The sequence below is a fragment of the Macadamia integrifolia genome, unplaced genomic scaffold (genome assembly GCF_013358625.1).
Source record: "Macadamia integrifolia cultivar HAES 741 unplaced genomic scaffold, SCU_Mint_v3 scaffold1807, whole genome shotgun sequence".
Lineage (NCBI taxonomy): Eukaryota > Viridiplantae > Streptophyta > Magnoliopsida > Proteales > Proteaceae > Macadamia > Macadamia integrifolia.
Window position 1 is genome coordinate 607 of NW_024868362.1, and position 12,375 is coordinate 12,981.

Consider the following 12,375-nt stretch of genomic DNA (forward strand, 5'->3'; position numbering starts at 1 on the left):
GTGGTACTCTCTCATCCGATGGTGTAAAGATTAAAGCTGCGAGAATTCTGCAGGGGTTGTAATTGATACGTTCGAGAGGTTGGAATATCTCTGAAGTATGATTCTCTTCAAAGACATTACTTCACCTTATTCCGAAGCCGATACAAGGTTGTTGGCCCTTCACTAGTTTTGCTACTTTTGGGGATATCTATGTCTGTTTTAGTCGTACAATTTGTATATAAGAGTGTGGAAACTGATCCTGCCATGTTATGTTTAAGGTCTATTGGGAACTGGGTTAATTCAGGTTCTATTACCTTAGACCTGATAGATTGTATATAGCTCCTGTTTAATGAAGTTTTTCCCATTAAAAAAAAAAGTACAAATTCCCATTCCTTATGGGACAATTAGTGTAGAATGGGGGAGGTGGGTCATATATAATATATTGACATTAATTAATTATTCCAGGATTAAAATGAAGCTTTCTGTTTAGTAGTTTAACCTGGATTTAAAATGAGAAAAAAAATTGTGAGTTTTCCACATTTAGCATCGGAATGAAACTGGTTGTGCCGGTCCATGATGGCATATGACTTTAAAGCGAGTAAAGATATATGCCATGAAATTACAACTATGCTAAGTATTATGGAAAAATTATCACTTATGAAGGGGTAAAGTTGTTATTTTACCCTGTGATGTAAAAAACCCCATTTACATGTGATTGAAACGTTAGAAGTTTCAATTTAGGACTCCAACCAAATCCCCTTCTCCTTCGATTCAGCCTACACACTTCTCCTCCGATTCAAGCGACCTACTTCTCCTCCGATTCAGGTGACCTACTTCTCCTCTGAAGGCGAAGTTTCCTCGATTTAGGGCTTCAACAAATACCCTTTTCCTCCAATTCAGGAAATCCCCTTCTTCTTCAATTCAGGAAATCATCTTTTCCACCAAGTTTCGCAAGTTCTCAAGTTACAGGTATATAAAACTCGATTTTCAATTTCTGTGATTGAGGAAGTGGCTGATGGATTTTCAAATTCTTTGAATTTTGGGAACTTTTTGTTATGTTTGGTGAACAAATCTATATTATCAAAATTGGTTGTGATGTTCATTTCCTTGTTTTGCGATTTATTGAATTAGTTGCAGATACTTCAAAACTGGATGTGTATGGTTTCTATACAGATTCCATTCTGGAATAGCTCAGATCACTTGTGGAGTCATTGGCTCTGAGATATTTTTTGTAGAGCAAGACTGCTTAGGGTTAGCATTTTTTTGTTTGACTCTTGAGATCTTGTTTTCTGACTGGGCTATCACTATAAGATACCAGTTTCTGTTTTAACTCTGAGATATTGTTTTTTGACTGGGCTCTCACTCCATCTATGTTTGTTTCAACTGTAAAATTTACTTGGTGCATGTACTATTTGGTGCTAGTGTAAGTGTAAAATATACTTGGTACAGCATTTTTTTGTTGAGCTTTGATTCAATTTCTCACTTTAGATGTGGGAAAAAATTGTTTCAGTTTTCTGTTGGACCATGACATGAAAGACTACGATTATTGTATTAGCCATATGGTATAAATTAAATTTGTTGACTAAATTGATCATGTGTTATGGATCCATGAGTAATACTTTTTGGATGTTTGGGCTGCCTTTTCCAATGTAGTTTAGCAGAATGTGTCTAGCTATGTTTCTATGGATTGTTTGTATTATGATAGGTATTGTTTATTCAATTTATTGAATAGGTTGTTATCATTTTGGGAATTGTTGTAAATTTGCTATTATTGGGCAACCAATGAAGAATTTGTTTTGAATACGCTACATATTCAATGGAAGACATGAAGAGATAGTAGTAGACTTGGACATACATTCAATGTTTGAGATGGTACCAGATGTATATAACACATTGATAAGAGATAATGCACCTGTAGGTCATGCAATGAACTTTAGGATGAAGTGTATATTATCCAATCTTGACAAAGTGAAGATGATTAATGATCAATCTATCATGAATTTGTTCTCTCTGCATGCTAATGGGTCTATTATCAAAGTATATGTGTGTGGCCTAAATGTAAGACCGACCAGTCTTGGTAGTTACACCATAAATGGCTACTCAGGTGCAGTGGTTCCTAGATTGGACCTCCGAAGAAAGGGTAAGATCAATGACACTCTATATGTGCCTGATTGGAGTTGCAGACCTAGTAAGTGTACCATTAAAAGGGGTGGTGGTACTGGTAAAGCTACTAGCGGTGCAACCGGTTGTGGTCCTGGTATTGTTAGTAGGGGTGTAAGTTTAGTCCTGACGATCCGAACCCACCCTAACCCGCCTTGAGCCCGAACCCTATCTAACCCGACTATGAGGGCCAACCCGGCCCAACCCAACCCAACCCAACCCTATGTGGGTTAGGCTGGGCCTGGGTTGAGGCATAGAAAACCCAGCCCGACCCTAACCCATCCTGAGTCTAACCCTGATTATTATTGTGCTTTGTAGGATGCAGGTGTCTCTCCTAGCCAAGGGAGTTTCTTGTTGTTGTCATTGAGTTTCTTGTTAACAAGAATATAATAGAGAACAATATAGCCAAAAGAGGTAGTACAAAGCCAAAGGAAAAATCCCATCTCTATAGCCATGACATAAGGAATGAGGAGAGGTGGGGGCTTGCAGTACTTGAGTTTTTTGGTCCTTATATATTAGAAATTAAGCATTATTATAGATCAAGAAGAAATTCTAACCACAGTGAATGATTGGATTATATCTTAATATATTGACTTTTGATGGAGGGAATTGATAAAAGGGTCACATGGAAAAATAGGGGCATATGGAATCTCCATGAAAGAATGATAAAATATCACGTTCGATATAGTTTAATGGAGGAATTCATTTTAAGGTTTTAATTAAAAAATCGGGTTTCAATTCATTTTAGGAATTGAAATCGGAATTGAATCGTACTTATTGGAATGTAATTCCACTAAGAAGACCATCTAGGGTCAACTCGGCCTAACCCTGAGCCCTGTAAGGTTAGGCCTGAGCATGAACCCTGCAAGGTTGGGTTAGGGTTTTAAGAAACCCGGCCCAACCCAACCCTATTTCACCCCTAATTGTAAGGATAGAGAATTTGAGTGCTACTACTATAGGGGCAAGATCAAAATTTGAAAAAATTATATCAACTGTTAGTAGGTTTTTTATATCTGTTGGAGGAAGTGGTACATCTTTAGATGTTGCGAAGGCTAAAAGCAATATTGTTGCTACTGCTAAAAGTAAGGGTATTGAAATTAATGATGAGTTGGTAACTTCTCATGTCATTTCTGGTTCATCAAAAAAAGATAGTGATGGTGAATGTGAAGATGAGAGTGATAAGGAGTATGTGGAATTAGAAGATAGTCAAGGTGATTGTGATGAGGATGGTGATGGCAAAATAGGAGTTGAAGATAACACTTCAAATGATTCAGATGTGTCAGGATACAATTTTGATGATTACCATGACACATATGACAAAGAGCAAGACATAGATTCAGATTCAAGAGTGAAGTTAGTAAAGGGAGATGTTTTCAATGATGTTCACCACTTCTGGGCTATTTTGCAGAATTATGTTATACAAGAAGGGTTTGAGATTACGAGGACAAAAAATGAAAGGACCAGGTGTACTGCTATTTGTATAGCTGATGGTTGTAATTGGAGAATATCTGCATCACTCACTAAGAATAAATCAAACTTCAAGAATAAGTCAATAGCTCCATCAAATACATGCTCCAACCCCCTCCACAAAAAAAAAGAGCATTACGATCAGGTGGATAGCAAGAAAGCTTGATCCTATACTTAGAGTAAAGCCAAACATTAGTGTAAAAATTATGATTTCAACGTTGCACCAAAAGTATGGTTTTGAAGCACACAAATTGCAGTGCTATAGAGCACGTAGTATGGCAAGAGGAGAGACTGCTAGTTGCTATGACATGCTGTTGGGCTCAAATGTAAGCCACACTACTTATACTAACTGCAAGTGCACAGTGTCAGCTATAGCTACGAGTCGAACTCAAGGAGGCCGAATGCTTAATTAACACACTTCCAAATTAGGCAAAGTGCAAATACCAAGAGAGTTGACTATACTAGTTTAACTAAAAATAAAAGACATGGCAATGGAAATTAAATAAAAGAAATAAATAACTTTTTCGAATGGAGAAACACAGAGGCTTGAGAAGAAAAAAAATCTAGCTTGTAAAATAATCTTCAAATCTTCCTTGCTTCCAAAAACTTGTATGGAGATTACAAAAAATGAAAATTGCTAAATCTTCTTATTAACTTAAAGTAAAATTATAACTTAAAAAATTATAACTTGAAAACATAAATTTTTCAACACTAAACTAATGAAGTTAAAGAAGAAAGAGAGAGGAGAGGAAGCTTGGTGTTCTTAGAGAGAGGAAAGCTACTCTATTTATAGAGTTCAGCTACCTAAAGAATGAGAAAGAAAAAAAGAAAGCAAATAAAAATCAAAACCTATAATAGAAACTACCCAAAATTGATAATTCAATTGCCTTTACAATATTTCCCTTAATCCCAAAATAGAAGATATGATAGAATTCTTCTAGAATATTGTCCAATATAGAAAATCATAACCATGAAACTACTAAAAATTCATCCCAACATGTGGTTAAAAACCAAAATAGAAGGTTGACTCAGCCTAAATCTTCCTTGTAGAAATCGTCCACCTCATAGGAAATCCTTAGAATTTATTCTGCAAATTTTCCAAGAGGAAATCTTCTAGAATGGCTAGGGTTTGGTTCCTTGGACCGAATTTGACACTCGTACTCCACTTGGTCCATTTTTAGCCTAAATTCTGAAAGCAAGAGAAAATACCTAAAGTAGCTATGTTCTGGGAATTAAATGATGTAAATAATTGGATTAATTTGAATATAAAAAATGCTCAACAAATGCCATATTCAAAATTGCCTAAGTATGATCAACTGTTGAGAAGGCATAACCCTGAACTATTTTCAAGTTGAAACCTTAAGAGAGATATGACTTGACAAAAAGCTCACAATTCAAGAGATTATTTGTTTGTCTTCAAGCATTCAAGAATGGGTTTTTGGATGGATGTAGACCCTTTTATAGGTCTAGATGAATGTCATATGAAGGGTAGATATGGTGGTGTACTATTGTCTGCAATCTCAGTTAATAGGAACAATGGCTTATATCCAATTGCCTTCAGTATTGTTGAAGTAGAGAATAAGGATAGCTGGACTTTTTTCTTACACTGTTTGGGCCTTACTTTTATGTCTGATAAATAGAAGGTGAGATTCTTTAAGTCTTTTTTTCCTTTTTCTTATATCAATAAGATTTGTGATTACTATTTGAATACTAACTGACTTACTCTTATAATTATTTTTTGTATGTAGTTTATAGGGTCTTGCATATGCTATATTTGGAATATTTCTAGGAGCACATCACAAAAACTATTGCAGACATCTGTATAGTAATTTTAAGGCAGTGTTCCCTAGACTATTGTTGAAGACACAATTCTAGGTTGCATACAAAGTGCTTAATGAGTTCATCTTCAACAAAGCAATGGAAAGAATCAAGATTGTGAACAAGCAAGCTTATGATTGGTTAGTGAATAACAATCTACCCTCAATGTGGTGTAGGCGTATGCATTTGATAAAAGAGCCAAAAGTGATCATGTAACAAACAACATGACTGAGTCTTTCAACAATTGGATTGGAGAACTAAGAAGTAAGTGTATCTTAACATTAGATGATGAGCTTAGATGTAAGTTGATGAGAAGGATAGATAAAAGATAGCAGCTATGGAGGGCAGGGTAACACCTAATATTAGGAAGAAATTGGACTTGATTCTTTTTTTTTTAAATATTTGTATGTATTTTTTTTCTGTTTTTTACAATTAAATTTATACATATCATATTTTAAAAATAACATAAAGTAATTTGCGTGAACTAGGTTTGACCGGACCAAATCATTAGGTTTTCTTAGAAGCAAGTTGGGTCAGAAAACCTCTTTTCTAGCCAAGGTTTAAATAAAATCACTTCCTCAGCTACATGTCTCACCCCTGTCGTCCAAAATAGGAACCAAAGGTTAACTATATCTAAAATGACATCTTCAAGAAATACTACCACTGACAATACATTTTTTATTTTTGGTAAATAACTACCAGGAATCAATGTTGTAAAAATCGGGATTGTTTAAGGTTAATACTACTCCGATATTAATTTGGATTGGCCCGGATTAGACCATATTGAATAGATTTACTCTTGCTTTCTAATAAAAGTCAGTTTTATTATCTTTTTACCTTTCGGCCTTATTTGTGTATCAGGATCAAATCGATCACGTTCAGGGTTCGATCGCAGTTGATACCAACCTGATCCAACTGATCAACCCGATCTGAGTTTTAGAACCATGTCCTGAGGTCCTCTCGATCATCCGATGCTCACTGCACCATTGCACTCCCTGCAGAGGATGTTTTTACGATGCTATGAGATAGAGACAGAGTCACCCAAAAGGAGGAAAAAAAAAAAGAAGAGGAAATTACATTCCCCTCCCCTGACCTTTGGCTTAATATCATGTCCCCCCCACGTACTTTCATATATAGCAATAATCTCCCTTGTAGTTTGAAGATTCTATCAAATGACCCCAAAGTGACTGACACGGTTAAATTGGCCTGTAAAAAGACAATTTACCCTTCTAGTGTTGTATACCTATATTCTATTCCTTCTCTTTCTTTTCTTCATCATTTTCACATTTTCTTTGAGACCCCCGAACGTTTGGAAGAGAGGTCGCCGAGCTTCCTCTTGCCTAGCTTCCTCTCCTTTGCATTGTCGCCAGAGGTCTCGCCCAGCTTCCTCAAGATCACAACTGATATGCCTGGTATGGATTCAATCTTCGATTATCTCTTCCTTCTTTCTCTCTGATTTGAAATCGCATGAATCACCCTAAATCTCTTACTGATTTGAAATCGGTTAACCCTAAATGCTTCGATATTGTGTTAACGGAGAACATAAAGGAACTCAGATGCTGAACTGAAATCGATTGTAGGTAAATGGTGGTGTAGAAGGAAAGAGATTTTGGGTACCACTAGTCATTTCCACTGGTTTTGTCTTTGCTGTGCTGGTGTTTAGTTCCTTTTTTTTTTTTTTTTGGCTGATCATTTCTAATGGGGGAATTATCGACAACTAGAAAGCTTGTATGATAATCATGGACTAATGTTGCCAATTTTTTCTTATAAATTGTTATCATAATGATAGAATAATTCCTAATTTTTTCCATCGATTTTTTTGTGCAACTTTAACAAATAAATGTCTACTTTTAGTGTAAATTGCAGTAGCAGTGAAGTTCTGAAGTACATATGCGTACGATGTAGATGCAATCGGAAAGTGGTCATTAGGATATCAGAGACAAAAGATAATCCAAACAGGCTATTTTATAGCTGCCCAAAGTTGAATGGTTGTAACTACTTTGCTTGGTGTGTACCCATCAATGAACCAACAACTGTATTACCAATTGATAACTTGAAATTGCAAGATGACTTGCATATGTTGCAAGATAATGTACGGGGATTGCATGTGGAGATGCGAGGGTTGCAAGAGGAGATGCGGGGGTTGCAAGAGATGTTAAATTTGTTGCAACATGATATACACATTGAAATGATTAGATTGGATGAAATAGAAAAATTAGGTAGCTCAATGAAACTTGTTTGTTTATTCATATATGTTTTCCTTGTTGGGGTACTTGTAACTATTTATATGAGTAAAAAAGTGTGACAACAATGTATCAGATGTAACTTGGAATTATCTTTCATTAATGATAAGGTTTTGACCTAATATGGCTTGAATATAACTTGAAATTTTCTTTCATCAATGATACGGTTTTGACCTAATATGGCTTGGATATATCTAATTACTGATTGTAAAAAAAAATGGGCAGCATGCCATTTGTTTGGTGGACAAAAGAATAGACCTGATAAAGCATGTAGCATGCTATAAACATCATATGAATGTGATATACAACACATTCCAAAGTATCCAACACCAACCACCAATCAGATTAAAAAAAAAAAAAAAAAATTGGGCAGCATGCCATTTGTTTGGTGGACAAAAAAATAGACCTGATAAAACAAGTACCATTTCATAAACATCATATGAATGTGACAAAGAATACCATCCAAAATATCTAACACCATCCAACAGTCATCCACAATTTAACTCCCAAAATAAATGTCTACCAAAATACAAGAAAGTTTAAATTCCATAGTCTGTTCAAAATCCCATAAGTCCAACTCCCAAATGTCTAACTCCCACTAGTCTTTTGTCTTCCGTAGCTTCTCTCTTGCCTTCCTTTTCTCCTCCTTTGCTTTCAATTGTGCTCTAACTCTTGACTGGTGATCATCTACAGTGGTTATTGTGGAAGCTTGTGACCTGGTCACCATCTATGAAGATTGACTTTCACTGATTTCCTTTCCCTTTCCCTTTCCCTTTCCCTTTCCTTGCACACAAATTGGTTCCATGTATTATGTACATTGGTATAAGAAGAGAATCAAATATGAAGAGTGATTGTATAAATACCTTCGGTTTCACTGTCAAGCTAGAGGCACCATCCCCCTTTCCCTTAACCTTCACTGGAGGTCCTGTGCACCTCCTTTTGTTGTCACCCTCCATTTTACATCTATCACATTTGATAGTGTTTGATCTCCTCCAGTACTCTCCTGATGGTCCTTCACCTTGTTCGTTCTTTTGGCTTTTATGTGGTCTTCCCACTAACCTCTTCAAAGGAGGGGGCTGGAACAACACCCATTGGATGTTTTTTTGTCAACTAATTCAGTCCAGGTAAAGCATGTATTATGTCCTTGTATGTTGCCAAATATTTTTCAACACTGTAATACTCATCACAGTACTTCTACAAACTCTTTCTCTTGAATTTGATACAAGTTACAACATGCTTACATGGTATTCTTGAGCCATCCCAGACCATGCAACCACAAGATTGATTCTTTAAATCAACCACATACCTACCTTGTTTTTCAGTCACTTCAAACTCATCAACACCTGAACTAAGTACCATACACTCCCTAGCTTCGGTGGCTATGACATCCAACTTCTTCTTTATGTATGAGGTGACTATTCCCTTGTAGTTGCAATCATGTTGATATCTTTTGTACATTTTTTCCATGAGTTGCTTCCTAATCTCATCAACAAGAATCATAATGGGCTTACCCCTAAAGGGTGTAATCAACTGGTTAAATGACTCGGTTATATTGTTAGTGATATGATCACTCTTGCCCCTAAAGTCGAAAGCATGCCTAGCCCACATCTTTGGAAAATGCTTATTTAGCCACTCATAAGCTTTTTGGTCAATGCCTTTCATTTCGTTCATTGCCTTCTCAAGCACCATCTATGATGGCAGCTCCAAAATATATCATTGATGGCATCTAAAAGTCCCTGCATAAAACAAGTGTACAATAATAGAATTCAATGAGTAAAGAGAAATGATATAACAATGTTTTACTCTTAAAAAAGAAAGAAAATATTCAACAGTCACCTTCTGTTTGTCAGACATAAATGTGATTGGGTTGTCATCCATGGTCCTATAGAAAATTCCATATAAGTTGCTTAAGAACCATTCACAGCTATCTCTGCATTCAGCCTCTACCACATCATATGTAACAGAAAACAATCCTTTGTTTCGATCAACAGAGACTGCAGCCAACAACACACCTCCATATGTGCCTTTGAAATGATAGCCATCAATCCCTATGAATGGTCTACAATCATTCAAGAACCTATTCATGCATGCCTTGGAACAAACAAACATTCTTTTGAATCTTCAAACTACAGAGAGGCTATTGTTATATATGAAACTATATGGGGAACATAATATTAAGCCAAAGGTTAGGGGAGGGGATTGTAATTTCCCAAAAAAAAAAAAAGAATTCTAACTTGTTTCGACTTTCGACCATCGGCCTTTTCCGAACCTTCTCCCAGCACTTTTACAGTTCATTTCAGAGTATATATATATGAAAGGCAACATCGCCGGCGATAGCCATCGACAATGGCAAGTCTACTCATCCGGCAACTACCGTTCTTCTCCACACCTCACCTTACCATAAGAAAACAACAATTTTCTCCCTAATCTATTCTTAACCTCCATTTTTGAATCTTAGATGATCTTCTTATCCGTTCTCAGACTTCAGATATGCAATCTAGGGCTTCGACAGATTCTAATAATTAGAACACTTTGAGTTTGTTATTCCAGCTTCGACATTGTTACAGAAATGCAGAGCTCAGGGAGTTCAACTGCGCAACCTGAGGCCATCTTGGAGTGGCTTCAGAAGGAAATGGGGTACCGACCTCAAGGTCCATACTACTCGTCCAACAAGGCAATGTTGCCCTCCATCGATACTGTCCGGAAGATTTACCGTGGCAATATGGTTCCTGTGTGGAATTTCTTGTTGCAAAGAGTTAAATCGGAGAAGACAGTAGAGAAGATTCGGCGGAATATACTTGTTCACGGCAGCAGCGATGGTGGTTTGGTGGATTCGACGAAACCGAATGAGGAAAGGAGGAGTAAGGGGAGGAGGAAGGAGAAGGAGAAGGAGAAGGTGAAGATAGGGTTCGATAGAGGTTTGGGTTCGGATGCTTCTTCGGAGAGCAGGGAGATTGCTTTAAGAGAGAGGGAATTGGCGGAGAAAGAGGTGGAGCGATTGAGGCATACTGTTCGGAGGCAACGCAAGGACTTGAGGGCACGAATGCTGGAAGTCTCTAGGGAGGAAGCTGAACGCAAACGGATGCTTGACGAGAGGTCCAATTGCAGGTTAGCTTCCTGTACATCATCAATATATTATCTTTTCTTGTTAACTTTTCATTGCTGCTCTTTTTGGTTTGCGGAAAACAGTTTTTCATCTTGAATCTGGACACTTTGGTTAAGCCTAAAATTACCGATGCACCAACTCCACGAATACAGTATACTCACACTATTAAGCTTGTATGCTTTATGCTTATGTGCGGGGGCGTATTAAAGCTTGCAGTTGTATTCAAATTCTTTTTTCGAAAGAAGGAAATTGTAAATCCGTTCTTTGATGTTCATTTTTTTTTTTTACATTGTTTCTGATGGGCAGGCACAAACAAGTTATGTTGGAGGCTTACGATCAACAATGTGATGAAGCTACTAGAATAGTTGCAGAGTATCAGAAACGTCTTCAATTCTATGTTAATCAAGCTAGAGATGCTCAGAGGTCCAGTGTTAACTTTTCTGCTGATGCAGCTGACGATTTCCATGTGAATGGTGATAAAGAGGCTGTGTACTCCACTGTTAGGGGAAATAATTCTTTGGATGATGTTATTCTCATTGAAACTACTCGGGAAAGGGATGTCCGGACGGTTTGTGAATTACTTGCTGCTCATATGATTGACAAAATACGTAGTTCTTTCCCAGCGTATGAGGGGAGTGGTATTCATATGAATCCTCGTTTAGAAGCTGCCAAGTTAAGCATCGATTTTGATGGGCAAATCCCTGATGATGTCAAGGCTGTTGTTTTAAATTGCCTCAAGAATCCTCCTCAACTGCTTCAGGCAACTACCACGTACACTTCACGGCTGAAAACACTGATTGCTAGGGAAACAGAGAAGATTGACATCAAAGCCGATGCCGAACTATTAAGGTTTCAGATTTCTTTGTTATTCTTCATTGGTTTACCCAACTGTTTTACTTTGTCGCCCTTTGCATTGTCCACATTAGAAATAGCAAATTGATACATTAGTGGCTTTTATTTTATCATTATTACTTCCTTTTTGTTTTGATGTGAAATACATGAACTTGCTTCTGATCTACAGATCTGAGATTTCTGCTCTCTCCCCCACTTTCAATCTTCTGAATCTTATTTTGTGGAATGATAATATCATGGGGGTGTCTTCTGTCCAGTTTGATTGATTGTTCCTGTACCATTTATGTATTGAAGCCTGTTAAAAAACAGCCTTCCTTGACTGGAACAACCATATGCTTGAATTAGCTTAAGTTCAGTTCATTCATCACTGGCACTATGATTCATGTAGAGGGTAATTATTAGTTTCCTGATTTGTTGGCCAAGCATCCTTTACATGCAGCAGGAACAAAATAGAGATTTATAAGTTGTAGTTGTTATCAATAGATTATAATCTCCATCCTTTCTATTCTCATGATATCTATTTTCTTTCCCAATTGAAATGTTTCATTTATTCATTAAGGGGGGTTATCCTAGATTTCCTAAATTTTTTCCAGTGTTGCATTCAGCCAATATTCTCCTTGCTGCACAGTTGGATTTCATTTTCAAAATTAAATTCTCTTGGATTCTTTGTTTCTTTTCCAATTTATTTGTATATAACATTTTGTTTTACTCTAGAGATCATACTTAATCCACCACACTCCAACTCCCCCC

General features: G+C 36.8%; 1 protein-coding gene across 1 annotated transcript in view; it reads left to right on the forward strand.

Annotated features, from left to right (window-relative positions):
• The first annotated feature begins 9,930 nt into the window (after positions 1-9,930).
• Positions 9,931-12,375, forward strand: part of LOC122064884 (AUGMIN subunit 5-like) — a 28,434-nt gene continuing 25,989 nt past the window's right edge. The window contains exons 1-2 of the mRNA XM_042628670.1: positions 9,931-10,775; positions 11,080-11,622. Of these exons, the coding sequence (XP_042484604.1) occupies positions 10,237-10,775; positions 11,080-11,622 (1,082 nt within the window). The 5' untranslated portion in view covers positions 9,931-10,236. The remainder of the gene's footprint in view (positions 10,776-11,079; positions 11,623-12,375) is intronic.